The sequence below is a fragment of the Rhynchophorus ferrugineus genome, unplaced genomic scaffold (genome assembly GCF_030347505.1).
Source record: "Rhynchophorus ferrugineus isolate W39M unplaced genomic scaffold, kcgeb_rfMv2 rfM4, whole genome shotgun sequence".
Taxonomy (NCBI): Eukaryota; Metazoa; Arthropoda; class Insecta; order Coleoptera; family Curculionidae; genus Rhynchophorus; species Rhynchophorus ferrugineus.
Genome location: NW_027472583.1, coordinates 46,097,973 through 46,117,197, shown reverse-complemented (window position 1 = coordinate 46,117,197; position 19,225 = coordinate 46,097,973). Strand labels below are relative to the sequence as shown.

The window sequence follows — 19,225 nt, the reverse complement described above, 5'->3', positions numbered from 1 at the left end:
AATATATTTTAAAAAAAAGTGATATTAATATAAAGTATATTTTTTTTACCAGTAATACCTATATCCTAGTTTTTAGAAAAAAAATATGTTATTTTATTTTTTGTATTCATTATTCATTTATCGCTATTGATAAAAAAATTATATCGCTATTGATAAGAGAATGACAATGTTATAAATGACACCCACTATGGTACACGGCCAATTGTAGATTGTAAAAATGGAAAATTCATTTTAAACTGAGGGCGCATTTTTCATTCTCATTTTATCATAGTTGAAAAGAGACACAATGCTAACTGATTTGTCGAAGACTGTAACCGAATCAGCTTATACAATGTAATGTTTGTCATTAGGCTTTACTTCTTATTATACAATATACGAATTGAATAATCCTCAACCTTCAGTTTCGAATATGTCGAATTACGGGTAAACAAAATAACATTTGCGTTGTTTTACTTTTCGTTGTTTAAGTTATCGAGAACACATGAAATATACAAGATGTATATTGGTTTGTAAATATTAGTTTCAACATCTTAGAAGCTTCATAAATGTCTCTAGAGTTGACATACGACAATCCGCCAAGTTATATACTAGCAAAAAATAGATAAATAAATATCTTATCTATCTTAGGAATCTACAGTATAAATATAATAGAAATGAGACTTGCGAAGATACGAACCGACAATAGGAAGCATAATATCGATCTAATCACGATTGGGCAGGTAAGATTTTCACACTTCCAGATTATGAAGGAACTTATTAGGTGAGGAAAACGTGAGATCGTCGTTTTTATTGACTTTCGGTCGTCTTTCAACTGTATTCACTGGTCTTCACTGGAAGCTGAACACGTTCCCCAAAAATTAAATATTATTTTACTCCTCTAGGCATCTTACAATAGTATTACTATCTGTGATCGTATACGGAGAGATGAGTCAGTTTCAGTTATAACCCAAGCTAGTAATTATGATAGAGATTATGTTTCCTCACTGCTTTTCAAATCTACAAAATATTTTAAAACAGAAATTACTTCCAGTATAGATTAAAAAAGTCTTAATCGGTTGTACACATCATCATACATCATATACATATGTATATATATATATATGTATATATATATATATATATATATATATATATATATATATATCATCATCATCATCATCATCAATCCATACCTGGCGATCACATGCTGCTATTGGTGCTGCAGGATTTCAAAGGTTTTGGCCTCGTACAATGTATGTTCTAACACAAAATATTATCTGGTCTCGGGTAATGTTAGTCTTCTAATTTTCATATTATTTTCCATGATTTTCATTCATACCTTTGAATAAAAGCTGCTCGCTGAGTCGAGGGATATGTTCAAACTATTGTACTCTTCGTCTCTTAATATAATTCTCAACACATATTGTTTTAAACACATTACTGACCTTTAAACGAATGCTTGCTCGGAGAAAGACACTTAAAATTTGCAAATAACGCATTTGATAGATCTGAAGCCTACGAATATCAGAATTGAACCAAATAATGGGTCCAAATCTTGGAACTACACGGATGGGTTACTAAAATAAGTATTTGAAAGATATCGACTTTATATACATATATATATATATATATATATATATATATATATATTGCAGTTTCTGAAAAAACGACCAGATCTATAGTAAAGAAAGAGTTAATGTCAAACAAAAAAACTCTATAGAAAAGCACCATTAGTTGGTGCTAAAAGATGTCACCCCAAAAACAACAAAACTCCAAGAAAAATAGACAGAGAAAAAAACGTCTCGCTCATATTTTGTTGGCCATTATCCGTCCGCCCGTCCCGAACACCCTTCCTCGTTTGATAAAGCGAGACATCGAAACGGTTTCACCGTTCAGTGACGGGTCCAACGTCGACTGCCGGGGACGTAAATCTCGGCGGAATAGCGACGGCCGCCAGATGTCGTTAAGGGCGCTAATGTTGTTGGATTATTTAGGAGCAATATATTTCCGAAACAAATGGATATCCGCTGTCGTTCGCGACCGCCCCGAGACTCGGCACCCGTCCCCCAGGAGTTTGCACCTTGTCTTCGACCGGGGAATATCGGGGAGACCTGTTCGTCTATGTGTGTGTGCGGGTTATGCGGTTAATATGCATGGGGGTGGGTGTCAGATATTGTGACATATTGACGCAGTTTTAAATCTGTTGTGTTCGGGCCATGATACCGTCACTCTAAATATAAGAGGGTGAGATAAAAGGGCCACGGATGAAAGTTAGTTAGTTTAGATTGAAAGGATCGAAAGTTAACTAAATAAATAAATTTATTTTTCCCCACAGATACAGGATGGTAAATATCTTTACATATATCCGGATTGAAGCCTAAATTGGAAGAACCAATTCAAGATTTAAATAATCTAAATTTAACTATAGGCTTACAAATTAGTTTTAAAGTATTCCCTTAAAATGAAAAATCGGTACAATGTATTTTATTCAAAGAAGTCCATCGATAGCTGCTACTGTTTCCCATCTTTCAAGCTCGAAAAAACGATGTATCCTTTCAGGCTATCTACAAATCGACCTATATTTTAATATCTTCATAAGAAGTCAATCGTTGCTCAGACAGGTTATGACTCAAATATCGGAACAAGCAGTAATCAGAAGGAGCAGCATCAGAAGAATAAGGCGGGTGCGGTAGCACTTCCCATTTTAATGTTTTCAGGTATATTTTAACCGGTTTTGTCACATGATTGTGATCGAGCGATGTCATGGTGAAGAATAACATTATTGTGTATTTTCTTGAATCTCGGTCATTTTTCGCGTAGTACTCGGTGCATTAATTTTAATCGGTAGCGATCAGTATTGATGGTTTCATTGAGTAAGTCCTTCAAATTCTTGTTTTCAAATTGTTTTGCCAGTAACACAGTAACTATATCTGTTTCATATCCTTTAATATTAAATAATGTGTCATAAATCAAATGTACTAGCTAATCGGGTGATGATTTAAATGCAGATCTTTATATGGCAAGATATCTTAAGACATTCTCATATCAACTTATGGTCAATATTGTCGTACTTAGTTCAACTCTCAAACATAGTAACTTAACACAATATTCCTCTAGAACCCGTCTTAGGTTAATTCATTTTGTTAATAATAATGCACACTCACTAATAAGATAAATATGCATAACGGCAAATAAGTGTGTTTATATGCTTAATATATTCTGAAAATCATATAACATACTATAACATATCTATCTGATATCTATGAGACAAATATAGCACTAAAATAAAATTTTGTTTATAGAAGCTACAGTACTAATACAATCACTGCAGTGATTATTATTTTAAGTGAGTGTTAAAAACGCATAACAGATGCGGCTATCCGTCTCTCAGTGGACCTAAAGTGTAGTGAATACGTGTTTACGTGACCGGACAAAAGGACTGCATCTCATTTTTATTAGTGTTTTAAAATTATTTCCCCTTATTTTACAACAGTCTTTTTGAAATTCATTTATAGTATTTTTGGTCAAAAACTAGTGCTAAAATAACGTAAGTGAAAAATGAAGTGCGTGAAATAAACAATGTATTTATTTTATTTTTTTATCCTCTGGAAGTAAATTAAATAAAATATTAAAAATCTAAAAATGGCAAACCATAGCGATTCAACCAAATCACCTGCACACTTTGATATAAGATTATAATAAACAGCAATAACTCCACCATCAGAATGGACTACAGTCATTAACAAAAAAGATTGAGAAGTCCAGAAGAAGAAATCGCGAGGAAACAAACAAGAATCAGTGACTATTGGTTACAAAAACCGATAGAGACAAAAAACAGTTTTAGCAACCTGTCGGAAGAAATTGAAGAGAACATACAACCAAGCCCTGAAAAAGTTGTTCCCAAACCACCACCAATAACAGTCTATAAGGTAGGAATAATAAAAAACATCCATGACCAATTGAAAAACATTACTACGAACTACACAATTAAAATAGTGAGCTATGAAACAATTAAAATCCAATTGTTCGAAGCGGATCAATTTAAAGTTCTTGTAAAAGAATTAGATGCAAGAAACACCCAATACCATATATTCAGGCCAAAATCCGAGAGAACATATAAATTCGTGTTAAAAGGATTACATCACGGGACGGACTTTAACACTATCAAGGTAGCACTAGCTGAAAAATGTCACGAGGTCGTAAATATTCACAATATACGACATCACATGACAAAAAAACCTCTGCCTATGTTTTATATAGGTATAAAACCTAATGGAAATAATAAGGCGGTGTATAAAATCACCAAATTGGAAAATAATATTATTAAATGCGAACCACCACATATAAAAAGAATTATACCACAATGCACAAGGTGTCAAGCGCACGGGCACACAAAGACTTACTGTCGCAAATCATATAGATGCCTAAAATGTGCAGGAGAACATAAAACAGGAGATTGCACTCGTAAAGTTCGCGATGAAAAAGTGAAATGTGTTAACTGTAACGGAAATCATCCAGCGAACTACAAGGGTTGCGCAGTTCACAAGCAACTACAGCAGAAACTCTATCCTGCCTTAAGGGAAAAAAGGCATCAACAAAAACAATCCACTACTACCAATCTACCACTACCCACCAGACCAAGTCAACCAGAAATAACGTATGCCCAAATGGTTGAAAATGGTTCTAGCAACATCTCTAGATTAGAAAACATGACGGCCAAACTAATGGATCAAATGAGTACGATACTTGGTCTACTCACAACCGTCGTCAGCAAACTTGCCTAATGCCTGAAACCAATAGCTACAAAATCGCCGTCTGGAATGCCAATGGGCTCCAACAACACGCCAGGGAACTAAAAATGTTCGTAACTGAACAAAATATTGACGTTATGATGGTTTCCGAAATACACTTTACGGACAAACATTATTTGAAAATTCCTAAATATAAACTTTATCATACAAATCACCCTGATGATAAAGCACATGGAGGTACAGCCATAATAATTCGAGATGATATAAAGCATTTCGAAAAAGAAAAATTCCGCAAAGACTACCTGCAAGCCACCAGTATAACCATAGAGGAAGCCCATGGACCATTAACAATTTCTGCGATTTATTGCCCACCCAAACATAACAGCAAGGCAGAACAATTTCAAGAATTCTTCAGTACGCTAGGTAATAGATTTATAGCAGGAGGAGATTATAATGCAAAACATTTAATGTGGGGTTCAAGAATAATAACCTCAAATGGTAGAGAACTGCTAAAAACCATAAGGATAATACAGATAACTTACAACATATCTCTACTGGTGAACCAACATATTGGCCTTCAGACAGAAATAAAAAACCAGATACAATAGATTTCTGTATTACAAAAAATATTGATCCAAAAAAGTGTCAGGCAGAATCATGTTTCGACCTGTCTTCTGATCATTCACCAATAATAGTAACAATTTCTTCAAAAATTACCATCAAAGATAAACCCCCTTCTCTGTGCAATAATAGAACTAACTGTCCCTCATTTAGAGAAAACTTACACCAAAATATCTCTCTAAACTTACCGTTACAAACTGAAATGGATATAGAAATAGCAGCAATAAATCTTACAAAAAATATACAGGAGGCAATATATTCCGCGACTCCCAACAGTGAAACATTTCCAAGAAAAAATACACATATATCATGTACAATACAGAAAAAGATAGCAGAAAAAAGAAAGTTACGACGAAATTGGCAACAGCAAAGGACTGAAGAGAATAAAAGAAAATTTAATAGGGCTATAAAAGAGCTGAGAGATCTAATCCAAATTGAACAAAACCAAGGCATTCAAGAATACCTAGAAAACTTGACATCAACTGAGGCTACAGACCATTCGTTGTGGAAAGCAACAAAAAAGCTTAGGAGATCCCAGCAGCATAACCCACCTATTAAAACAAGCGAAAATAATTGGGCGAGAAGCAATAAAGAGAAGGCCGACATTTTCTCAAAACACTTAAAAAATGTTTTTAAACCTTTCCAGTCTCAGCTACATAAAGATGACGAAAATAAAATTACTAGCTTTCTAGATTCGCCATTTCAAATGGATTTACCGCACGAGAAATTAACGGTCAAAAAAGTTAAACATAAAATAATGAGAGAGATTAATATTAAAAAAGCCCCTGGTTATGACTTAATTACTGGCAAAATTTTAAAAGAACTATCAGAAAAGACTATAAAACTATTAACATTTATATTTAATGCTATGCTACGAATTAATTACTTCCCTAGTATCTGGAAAGTAGCTAAAATATTAATGATACTTAAACCAGGAAAAATACCAGAAGATGTGACCTCCCACCGACCTATAAGTTTATTACCAATAATCTCGAAAGTTTTCCAGAAATTATACATAAAAAAGCTAAACTATATAATAGAAAAAAGAAAAATTGTTCCAGAACATCAGTTTGGCTTTCGCAATAAGCATGGGACTATAGAATAAGTGCATAGACTTGTAAACAAAATAAACGCTGACCTAAATGCCAAAAGATATTGTTCGGCTGCTTTCCTAGACATATCTCAGGCTTTTGACAAACTATGGCATAAGGGCTTGCAGGTTAAACTAAAGAAACTTCTTGCTCATCCGGACTATCAGCTACTAAAATCATATCTCACTGACAGACATTTTATTGTGAATCAAGGCGATGAACAAACCGAATTAAATCCCATATATTCAGGAGTTCCGCAAGGTAGTATAGCTTTCGCAATAAGCATGGGACTATAGAACAAGTGCATAGACTTGTAAACAAAATAAACGCTGACCTAAATGCCAAAAGATATTGTTCGGCTGCTTTCCTAGACATATCTCAGGCTTTTGACAAACTATGGCATACGGGCTTGCAGGTTAAACTAAAGAAACTTCTTCCTCATCCGGACTATCAGCTACTAAAATCATATCTCACTGACAGACATTTTATTGTAAATCAAGGCGATGAACAAACCGAATTAAATCCCATATATTCAGGAGTTCCGCAAGGTAGTATACAGGGTCCAGTACTGTATCTTCTGTATACGGCTGATCTGCCCACCACAAAAATAACTACTGTGGCAACATATGCAGACGATACAGCAATCTTAGCATCCCATGAAGATCCAGTCACAGCATCAATAAACCTACAAACCCACCTGGAGCAAATACAATTCTGGTTGAAGACATGGCGCATTAAAGCCAATGAATCAAAATCCACGCATACAACGTTTATCCTGCGTAGAAGAACATGTCCACCAGTGAATATCAACCATCGTCAACTCCTCCAAGCAGAGCTATGTTAAATATCTTGGTATGCATTTAGATCGACGCCTAACCTGGAAGAAGCACATACATTCTAAACGGAAACAACTGGGGCTAAAATTATATCAAATGTATTGGCTCATTGGGCGCAAATCCAAGTTATCATTAGATAACAAGGTAATGCTGTATGAGTCTATACTCAAGCCCATTTGGACATATGGAATTCAACTATGGGGTACCGCTAGCAAATCTAATATATCCATCATTCAACGGTTCCAAAATAAGGTGTTGCGTGCCATTGTTGATGCTCCGTACTATATTTCAAATAGAGTGATACAACGCGATATTCCTCTAGAACCTATAACGAGTGTAATTCAACGTGTTTGTGTGAAGTACTTCGAAAGAGTGTCAGTGCATCCCAATGTACTCGCTAATCAGCTAAATATGCGACGTGATAGTGAAGTGCGTAGACTAAAACGTTTAACACCACCTGATCTGATTACTGGACATATATAGACTTTAGAATAAGCATTAGAATAAGACTAATTAATTAAGATAATATTTTATACAGAAGATTGCTTAATGAAGTGATTTTCTACATGTCATGTATATATAATATAGACATAAGAAATACTTATTGCCAATAGGGCAGATTGTGGACTCACGAAGAGTAATAAAAAAAAATAAAAATAAAAAAAAGGAGTGATTATCGACAACAGCATAAGCCATTTGTAGAAATAATGTAAATGATTAACAAAAAACGCTAAAACTTTCTCTCGCCATTTCAAAATATATTTAAACTTCCCGTGTAATCTACAGATGAATAAAATAAAATGACCACCTTCATAAATTTATATATATATATAAATATTTATTTATATAAATTTGCTGATATCATTATGATTCTTAAACCTCACTTAACTCACTTCCTACGGACCCATAAATTTATTACCTATAATCTCCAAAGTTTTCTAATATTTATTTATAATTTTTTTAATAAAGACATTTTAGGGTTTATAATGAGCACGAAACTATAGAACCAAAAACCAAATAAATAAAATCTTAATGCTGCCGATATTGCTTGGTAGCATTCCTGTATATATGTTAGGCCTTTGACACAGCGTAGGACACAGCTAAAAGTTAAACAAAAACAGCTTTTGTTTCATTATACAGCTATTATTCTACAACCCTTTCGTATCTATTGTTGCATATTTATCGTTTCTATGAATTTCATTTTTATTTAATTTATATAAGAGTGAAAAATGGCAAAACGAATTAAATTGGGTTATTAGCTTTTTATTTAACATTAATATTGCTGCAATCGAAATGTGTATATAGAAACGTTGTTCTAAACACTTTGGAGATTGAGCGTCAAAAGTAAATCTACTAAAAACAACATTAAAAATGTGGTTGGAACCCTTCGTGATTCATCTCAGGGAATGGATAGAGTTCTTTATGTAGTTCTTTTATCATTTTCTTGAATATTATTTATGAAAATCATACAGAGACTTCAAATATCTCATAAAAAAACGAGCAGAGAAGATTAGGCAGATTTTAGACTCAATTCCCGTTATCTAGATAACATTTTTACACTCCACCAGTTTATAGAAAATAATCGAATGTCGTTTTTACTGATTTCCGTTCTACTTTAAACTGTAGACACTAACCCTCATTGGTCTCATTATGAGCAAAATAGTTTGTTTAATTCTGTTTGAGATATTAGCCGGTATTCGCTAAGGAGATATTTTCTCTCTACTGCTTTTCAATATAGTGGATCCAAATATAATGCTACACTACGCCTAGATGATAGAACCATATTTGCAGATACAGATACAGAGAATTCTTCACGATATAGTTCACTTTGCAAAACCACGAATTTTGATAATTAATAAAGAAATCCAGTTAGATCAAGTGCTGCAGTTCAGATACTTGAAATCGTTAATACTGGAGCAGGTAATAGCATCTACGACTAAAATAATAAGCCTAGTTGGCCAAGTTACCAGCCAAGGATTTGCTCTCTTTACTTTCTTTTGGTTGCTTATTTTTTTTAATTTTTCTGAATGGCCCCAAACTTGTAGACTATTATCGTCTGACATCTCTAAGCTTCAATTATTTAAAATGCGATAATCAGGAAAAATTAAACATATTTATCCCCGAGATCATATTAGAAATGCAATTCTTCATAGTTAAGGAACAAGTCCTGAGACGCCGTTTTCAATGGCGTGGACATATCTGTTCCTCCCAAACTCCTCACACAAAAGTCGTGCTCCACCTATATCAGCATATTGGTTGAGAAGTTGAGCTACTGTCTATGGATTTACCAATAATAAAAAAAAGTTTATTTTGGTTATTAATAACTTTATAAGAGCCTAACACAACTCAGAACATTCAGTTAGCCATATATTTTAAATAAATTTCAATCAAATTTTAGGGTAAATGATATAGCTCTGTGAATGGAGGTAAAACGAAATGAAACAGTGGTGTTTACATTGTGTGACCGTTATTTATTGAAAATATAAAAGAAAGGTGTACAAAATACCCAAAAATATAATCCCAGATGTTGAACACGGGCGGGGTACCAGCAACACCAACTAATATACAATATCGAATATCTGGCAACCCCGAGACGCTTATCTGGGATTTTATTGAAGGGATCATTCACTGACTGACCATAGTTGACTTTAGACGTACCACCATTGACTGCCCATGCCTCGTCAACAGGTAACACCGCTGCCAGCCATTTTTTTTAAACTTGTATTTTCGACATATAGAGACAAACATATTGTATATATAGATCGCTTAAGATTATATTATTTCAGTCTCTGTTCATAAAATAACTATTTTTTTTGAATATTAATAATAGCTATTACTATTAGATGTCCATTTGAAAGAATTCGTACTATTCGGCATGTTCAATGTTTCAAAAATAAGTTCTTCAAACCATATGTCCAGAAAATATTTTACTTTAATGCTCATTTTTTCAAAAATATGAACATTAATGTCATTAAAGTCACGGCAATATTATATATATATATATATATATATATATATATATATATATATATATATATATATATATATATATATCAAGCATATAAACACACTTATTTGCCCTTATGCATATTTATCTTATTAGTGAGTGTGCATTATTATTAACAAAATGAATTAACCTAAGACGGGTTATAGAGGAATATTGTGTTAAGTTACTACGTTTGAGAGTTGAACTAAGTACGACAAAATTGACCATAAGTTGATATGAGTATGTCTTAAGATATCTTGCCATATAAAGATCTGCATTTAAATCATCACCCGATTAGCTAGTACATTTGATTTATGACATCATTTAATATTAAAGGATATGAAAGAGATATAATTACTGTGTTACTGGCGAAACAATTTGAAAACAAGATTTTGAAGGACTTACTCAATGAAATCATCAATACTGATCGCTACCGTTTAAAATTTATGCACCGAGTACTACGCGAAAAATGACCGAGATATAAGCAAAGACACAATAATGTTATTCTTTACCATCACTCGATCACATGTTACAAAATCGGATAAAATATACCTGAAAACATTAAAATGGGAAGTGCTACCGCACCCGCCTTATTTTTCTGATGCTGCTCCTTCTGATTACTGCTTGTTCCGATATTTGAGTCATAACCTGTCTGAGCAACTCTTGACTTCTTTGAAGATATTAAAATATAGGTCGATTTATAGATAGCCTGAAAGGATACATCGTTTTTTCGAGCTTGAAAGATGGGAAACAGTACCAGCTATCGATGGACTTCTTCTTTGAATAAAATACATCGTACCAATTTTTCATTTTAAGTGAATACTTTAAAACTAATTTGTAGGCCTATAGTTAAATTTAGTTAATTTTTTTTTGATTATTAATAATACCTATTACTATTAGATGCCCATTTGAGAGAATTCGTACTATTCGGCATGTTCAATGTTTCAAAAATAAGTTCTTCGCACCATATGTCCAGAAAATATTTTACTTTAATGCTCGTTTTTTTAAAAATATGAACATTAAAGTCACGGCAATTTTATATTTATTCAGACAGGAACCATATTATAGATATTAAATTAATTTATAATACTTCTTTTATTATATATATATATATATATATATATATATATATATATATAAATAGATATTATATATATTATATATATATATTATAGATATTAAATTAATTTATAATACTTCTTTTATTATATATATATATATATATATATATTTATTTATTTATTCAGACATCTAGATCGCTTCAAATCAATTGATTTCAGTTTCGGTTCTTAAAATAACTATTTTTCTATGAACATTGAAGACGGTCTTGATATAAAGCGTTTTTTGTCAACTATATCTAAATTATTTGTTTTTGAGCTTTTGGCAGAACTGTCCATTGAACTAAAAATGAATTGAATATGTTGTTTATGTTTTAACCTGAATATAATTGCACAGGCGTCGCCATTCAATAAAATGGATATACAATACTATACAATTTCATTGTAAAATAAACAACGTTTTTAACGTAATATTATCTGACATATTAATCTCTTTTGTGTACCAACAACTTCAACGACTTTGACTTCAATCAAACGCTTCAATCTCAAACTCTCTGCGGCCATCCCTCCGAAGTCGAATCTTCCACCGAAATTCCCTTTGCACGAGCTTCGCCCGAAATATCCCGAATAGTTTTTAATTAGCTTTGTCTAAAGTGAAAACGAAAATCCTCCGGAGTTTCTTGAATAATTCTGACGTTTCGTGGCGGCGACGGCAGACGGATTTCGTCCGGGATCAAAACAGGATGGAGAAGGTTTAGCGGTAATCTCTTTGACTTAATTCGAAATTTCGTGAATGTTTCTATTATTCCGTAATATAAAATAATACTTTCAAAGAAATAAATGATTAGTGGATATTATAGTGTTATATTAAAATAGTTACGGTTTGAAAAATAAAAAATATACTAAAAAAAAAACACAGCAATAAAATATCCGGCGCACGTCATCAAAATTTAGGACGTCAGCACGTCGCAGGTTTACAACTTTTTCCGATTTATAAACCTCTAGATATTTTGAAGAATTTTACAGACATTTGACAACATGGCCGACCAAAATCAAACCAAATCAAATTTTATAGGGTGATTCGGTTACAGGCTCCGACGAGGTTAAAAATCCTGTTAACTTGCCAATTTTTCTTATGGAAGGATTTCTTAGAACTTTTGCATGAAACTCCTAACTTATCTCAATGAATGTATAAACATCTAAAAATTGGTAGGCATTATGGAAGGCAAGATTCCTACTTAAGATTTGTCCTGTGAATATCAGGGCTTAACTATTAAAATTTTGTCTAACAATCTTAGCCTAAATATATTCAAATTATATTAGTAAATGTTGTGGATATTTTACACTACTACTTCATATTGTTTATTGGCGAAACTTTGGAATGTAAATAGGATGTAAGCCGTATAACAGGTCAATTGAAAAGTCTCCGGCATGACACATAGATGTCGCTACTAAAATTAAATCCATATTTTTTTAGCCATAACCCTCAAAAAAGGCGTGTATCAATTTGACAGCTGTCGGATCATTAGTTTGTGAATTATAATATTTTGATTAAAGCCAGTTTTGTTACTGTGAAAAAATTAGATAAAAAGGAATTTCGCGTGTTGATAAAATATTGCTTCTTGAAGGGAAAAAATACAGTTGAAGCAAAAACTTGGCTTGATGCCGAGTTTCCGGATATTGCCCCAGGAAAATCAAACAACAAGGATTGGTATGCTACATTTAGACGTGGTGAAATGAGCACCGAGGACGGTGAACGTAGTGGACGCCCAAAAGAGGTTGTTATCAACGAAAACATTTTAAGAATCCACAACATGATTTTGAGAGACTGTAAGTTGATATTGAATGAACTAGCAGACACTCGAAAGATATCAACTGAAGTGTACATCATATCATTCACGAATATTTGGATATGAGAAAGCTCTGGGCAAAATGGATGCCGTGCGAGCTCATTTTTGACAAAAGACAACGAGTTGATGATTCAGACCAGTGATTGAAGATGATCAAGCGTAATAAACCCTAGTTATTGCATCGATATGTGACAATGGATGAAAGATCATTCCACTCCGAAGTCCAATCGACAGTCATCCGAGTGGACTGCACACGTTGAAACTGTTCTAAAGCGTGGGAAAATGCAACAGTCGGCTGGCAAGTTTATGGCGTCTGTATTTTGAGATGCGCATAGAATAATTTTCATTGACTACATTGCAAAGGCAGGACCATTAACAGCGACTATTATATAGCTTTATTGGACCATTTGAAGAACGAAATCGCCGAAAATCGGCCGCATTTGATGAAAATGAAAAGTGGTGCTTCACCAAGAGAATGCATCGTATCATAAGTCAGTGAAAACGACGGCAAAAATCCATGAATTGGGCTTCGAAATGCTTCCTCATCCACGGTATTCTCCAGATCTGCCCCCAGCGACTATATTCTGTTCTCAGATCTCAAAAGTGTGCTCGCTGGGAAGGAATTTTCGTCGACTGAAAAGATGATACCCGAAACTAAGGCCTATTTTGAAGCAAAGGACAAATTGTACTACAAGAATGGTATCGAAATGTTGGAGGGTCGCTATAATCAGTGTATCACCCTTGAAGGGAATTAAGTTGAGTAAGAAAAACTAATTTTGCCAAAAAAATGTGTTTTACTATGGTAGGCCGGGTGCTTTTCAATTGACCTGCTAGTTCTCGCCTAACGAATCCTGTGTTTCATATCACACTATCTTCAAAAATCCTAGATTGATAATTTTTCTTATAGAAGGATTTCTTAGAACTTTTGCATGGAACTCCTATCTTATCTCAATGAATATATAAACATTTAAAAATTGATAGGCATTATGGAAGGCAAGTGTATGGTAACTATTAAAATTGTGTCTAACAATCTTGGCCTAAATGTATTCAATTCAATTCAATTCGAAAATGTCAAAAGAAAAATAGTTTTTATGCAAGAACAAATATATATAAATATATATACTAAAATGTTTAAACTCAAAATGCAAAGTCTTTTTCGGAACACTGCAATTCATTTATACAAGTCATTTGCTTGAATAATCATTCTGTACTTCACTTCACAAACTCACTATCGTGTAGTACTAATATAATCATCGTTCGAAAACAAATATCCTTAATTTGTTCTTGTATAAAAACTATTTTTCTTCTGACTTTTTCGATTGACCACATGTATGTAGTGATGACGTGTTCTATTCACTGCATCGCAAAAAAATCTCTATCGCTACCGCCCGCTATGACCAGCCAGTTCAGCATGGGTATGCAAAATTAGAGGACCATATTTTGATAATCTCTAGAGTCTTTACTAGTCTTCTAGTCTTTCTCTTTAATCTTTAGAATTTAGGACAATTATGCCTGTCATTCGAACACAACAGAAGTTCGGTTTTATCCAAAATTTATTCGAAAATGATGCATTTCAGTGGAAACACTCACAAAAATAAGAACTCATATTACAAAGTCAAATTCAGAAAAATGTCGAAGTCGAAGATGTCAATTTTGGTTATTTATTTTGCATGTTCTAGTACTAATTTATGCTATAGTTGCTATTCGCTGAGTTTTATGAACACATTTCCTTATATTGTATATTAATATTTCCATAAACTTCCTTGCTATATCATAACATTATGTAAACATCTAGGTTAAATCTACTTTTTGTTTTATCGCGATTTAATTTAATATAAGTTTTTAGTTATTAAACTTGTTTATGTGTTATTGTATAAACTTTATAGTCAACGAAAAATTGTTTTGGCTCTTTAGAGGTTTTATGATGCATTAAGCTTATTCCCTTAAAAGCCAGCATTCATCTTAAATAATTCTACTTACAATGTTTATGTTTTCTTCCACGTAGATATAAGTCTAACAAAATCAGAATATAACTACTTGTGAGGGAGAATATTAAACATTCTTTTCTGCAAAACGATGTTTCTTCTTCTCATTGTTATTAATTGAAAATGTACTCACCTGTACTCGAGATTCAGTCAGACCTATTCGCATGGCTATTTCCTCCCTCATAAAGATATCCGGATAATGAGTCTTGGAGAAGCATCGTTCCAGCTCGTTGAGCTGTGCGGGCGTGAACCTTGTCCGGTGCCTCTTCTGTTTCGACGGCTTGTCACCATCGCCGGAACTGCCGTTACTCAACGGACCCCCACCGACGCCTCCGCCGAGGTTCCCGTCGCACAGTCCGGTCAGCCGCGGCTGGTCCAGCGTCTTGATATCCTGGTGCCGTTTCAGGTCCTCGCCGCACATATCCTTGAGTCCTGCAACATCAGCAAGAACCAACAGTGTCGTGGGGGGCGATTTTTTCCTATTCTAGCCCGCGTCTTCACTTGCCCCGTGCCCGGCCGACACTGACCCCCCCTGGTTCGCGACGAACCACCACCGCCACCCCGCGCCTCCCCCCTTCCACCCCCGCGCTGGCCCTTAATGAGGGCGAGGCAGAACCAATTTAGCCCATTTAGTCGGCCTATCGTTTAGTTATGCTCAACGTAGATCTCGACGTCAATTAACTGGGGGGGTAGCGCCCTCCCATGAACACTTACCAACGGTGCCCAAACTGTTCAGCATGCTGGCGTGAATTTTGTCGGTGCTGAGGTGTGTGTGCGGATAAATAGATGGAGCCAAAATCGGACCGCACTGCACTGTTTATTTAATGAGTACTGATTTGATACTGAATCCGTAGTATGCGGCGATCGGCGCGTCGTAATGCCGTCCGGAAGATAGCCAATGGGACGAGAGGCGTGGCGAGGCGGTGCGAGCCTCTCCGACCCAGATAGGAGGGGGCCGCCACGTGGGCGGAGTCACGAGAGGACCCTTTGGGTCGTGGGGGCATATCCGTCATACCGTAGACGCTGGAGACCGTACGGCGGAATAGCGGCTGGCTTTTTGCGTTTTCGCCTATTTTTTCCATCCACGACGAGGATAGCGAGGGGCAAGGAGGGGAAGGTGGTTGTCGGTGGGAACAGAGGGGGGAATTTAGGGTATTTCGGAAAAGGAATTCGAACCGGTACGTTCTCTTTGATACTTGATTACCGTGTTTCTAGTGGTACATCATCGAGATATGCGTTTTTTTTCAAATTCAAGTCCTTAAACGAATAAGTCACGTGTTCTGTTATCAAATAATTATTTTAAAGACGAACAAAATGACCAGTGAGTGCATTTGAACAGTCCATGGAGGACCTTTTAACATTTATATGATGTCATAATATGTTTGCTAATTTTTATGTATTTAAATTTTATTATATATGTTATATAGTTATATGTTAATATACATGCGCATAAGTGAGCATACCAATTTTTATTTTTGTCATAAATAATAGAGTTCTAGCTATAATGCAGGATATTCTAAGGTTCTAGGTTATTCTAGCTCTACCCTATATTTTGCGTAACATTTATTAATAATTCATTGCATACATATAGTTCTTCATGCTGGAAATAGGAATGCTTTTATTCCTGGTGCGGAATAAGTGTTTCCTCTAAGTCCAAGGGTGATTACCATGAAGAAGTGAACTAAACTTGTTTTTGCAGTGTTTTGAAAATCACATTATAAAGAACTTGATTAAATAATCTAAATATGTCAGCTGTTGATATATATTTTGATTATCTCATTAACAGTTAAGTTATATATAAAAATTAATTCAATTAAAGTCGATAGCAACGTATGATATTATAAATGAGGATGACATGTCGTTCAAAACACAGATTCATCATAATAAACAATAAGGAAATAATATAATTATCCGTAATTTCAGATTAATGCCAAGCTAAAATGTTAATGATACTAAAAGATCTTTTTAACATATACTTCATAAATGCCCACGTTTATTCTAAAAGCAAATACATAATAATATACTATTACATTCGTGAATAATATTGCAACTAAGTTTTTTTGAATATATATTTCATTAGAGAAATGGAACCATTCCAGGGTTAAAGGATTTTATTGAAAAATAAATACTCTTGGCAACATAATTCTTGGGCCTTACTTATTTTGTTTTGATCTTTACATCACTATTTTTATTAATCTAACGCAATATGATTTTATTTCACTTCAATATTTTTATTTATCTCTCTGTCTCAGAATATTGGATTGTGATCATATGGATTGTGATAATGTACAGCTTTTGCTATACTATCTATTTTGCTTTGCTTCAATTTATTGAAAAATACAGTTAATAACAAGATTATATAGCCCGAGCAATTAATTCATTTCATAAAATTTATGATATAAGCAAGTCGCAATGTTGCCACATATACTTCCAAATATTCCAGAGCAAGGGAATTCCAGACACCAAGAAACATGCTTAATATTCATCGTAGCACGAGCAACAATTACATGTAATTAAAACTTAATATGAAAACAGAGAAGCAGGAAAGAAGTTAGCATAACATAAAATATCACAGGAGACTTGCACTACATACGAGCAGGCTCCAGCACTTAATTAAGTGTGAGAACAACAACTCACAAGGATGAGATCTGGGCCCATAGATTTTTTTTTTTTTATTATTACTCTTCGTGAGTCCACAATCTGCCCTATTGGCAATAAGTATTTCTTCTGTTTATATTATATATACATGGCATGTAGAAAATCACTTCATTAAGCAATCTTCTGTATAAAATATTATCTTAATTAATTAGTCTTATTCTAATGCTTATTCTAAACTCTACATATGTCCAGTAATCAGATCAGATGGTGTTAAATGTTTTAGTCTACGCACTTCACTATCACGTCGCATATTTAGCTGATTAGCGAGTACATTGGGATGCACTGACACTCTTTCGAAGTACTTCACACAAACACGTTGGATTACACTCGTTATAGGTTCTAGAGGAATATCGCGTTGTATCACTTTATTTGAAATATAGTACGGAGCATCAACAATGGCACGCAACACCTTATTTTGGAACCGTTGAATGATGGATATATTGGATTTGCTAGCGGTACCCCATAGTTGAATTCCATATGTCCAAATGGGCTTGAGTATAGACTCATACAGCAATACCTTGTTATCTAATGATAACTTGGATTTGCGCCCAATGAGCCAATACATGTGATATAATTTTAGTCCTAGTTGTTTCCGTTTAGAGAGTATGTGCTTCTTCCAGGTTAGGCGTCGATCTAAATGCATACCAAGATATTTAACATGGTCTGCTTGGGGGAGTTGGCGATGATTGATATTTACTGGTGGACATGTTCTTCTACGCAGGGTAAACGTTATATGCGTGGATTTTGATTCATTGGCTTTAATGCGCCATGTCTTCAACCATAATTGTATTTGCTCCAGGTGGGTTTGTGGGCCCATAGATGGAAGCTTCTTTATAAAGAAGAATACAATAAAAAAATAGGTTACCAATCGGACAGCACAGTACCATATTATTTCCTGCAACATAGGTAATGAAAAAACATTTTTTTGGTTTAAAACGTCTAATTAGTATCACTAATGTTCTAAAGAATTTTTCAGCCATTTGGCAACATGGTCCAAAAACCAACTCAAATCCAATTTTGTATACTGATTCTGTTACATGTTCCGGCGCATCGGACATCACTCTTTTTAACTAGAATAAAATGAGAAGGAAAAATCCACCTCGGGCTCAAAATGAATTTTGCATTTTTATAAACTTAATTTGAAAGTATTAGATCAACGACATGCATTATCTGTTTCATTGAACGGGATATAAAGTTGATTCTATCATGAAATTTAGCGAGACCTGGAACCTTCAAAACAAATCTAGGGAACACAGTCAGTAAGCTCTAGAGTTTAATGGCGTGTATTAAACAGTTTCCTTATAATGTGAAAACTGTCCAAATCATTTCTGATATTTATATGGTGAGCTAATTTTGAAATTACAAATTAATAATATCTCTTTTTTCATTAAATAAAACCATGAAATAGCA

The 19,225-nt window shown here is 34.1% G+C and overlaps 1 protein-coding gene across 1 annotated transcript in view; it reads right to left on the bottom strand.

Annotated features, from left to right (window-relative positions):
* Positions 1-16,026, bottom strand: part of otp (orthopedia) — a 98,453-nt gene extending 82,427 nt beyond the window's left edge. Inside the window, exons 1-2 of the mRNA XM_076403606.1 lie at positions 15,872-16,026; positions 15,291-15,589 (exon numbers count right to left, since the gene is read on the bottom strand). Of these exons, the coding sequence (XP_076259721.1) occupies positions 15,291-15,589; positions 15,872-15,896 (324 nt within the window). The 5' untranslated portion in view covers positions 15,897-16,026. The remainder of the gene's footprint in view (positions 1-15,290; positions 15,590-15,871) is intronic.
* Between the last annotated feature and the right edge of the window lie 3,199 nt (positions 16,027-19,225).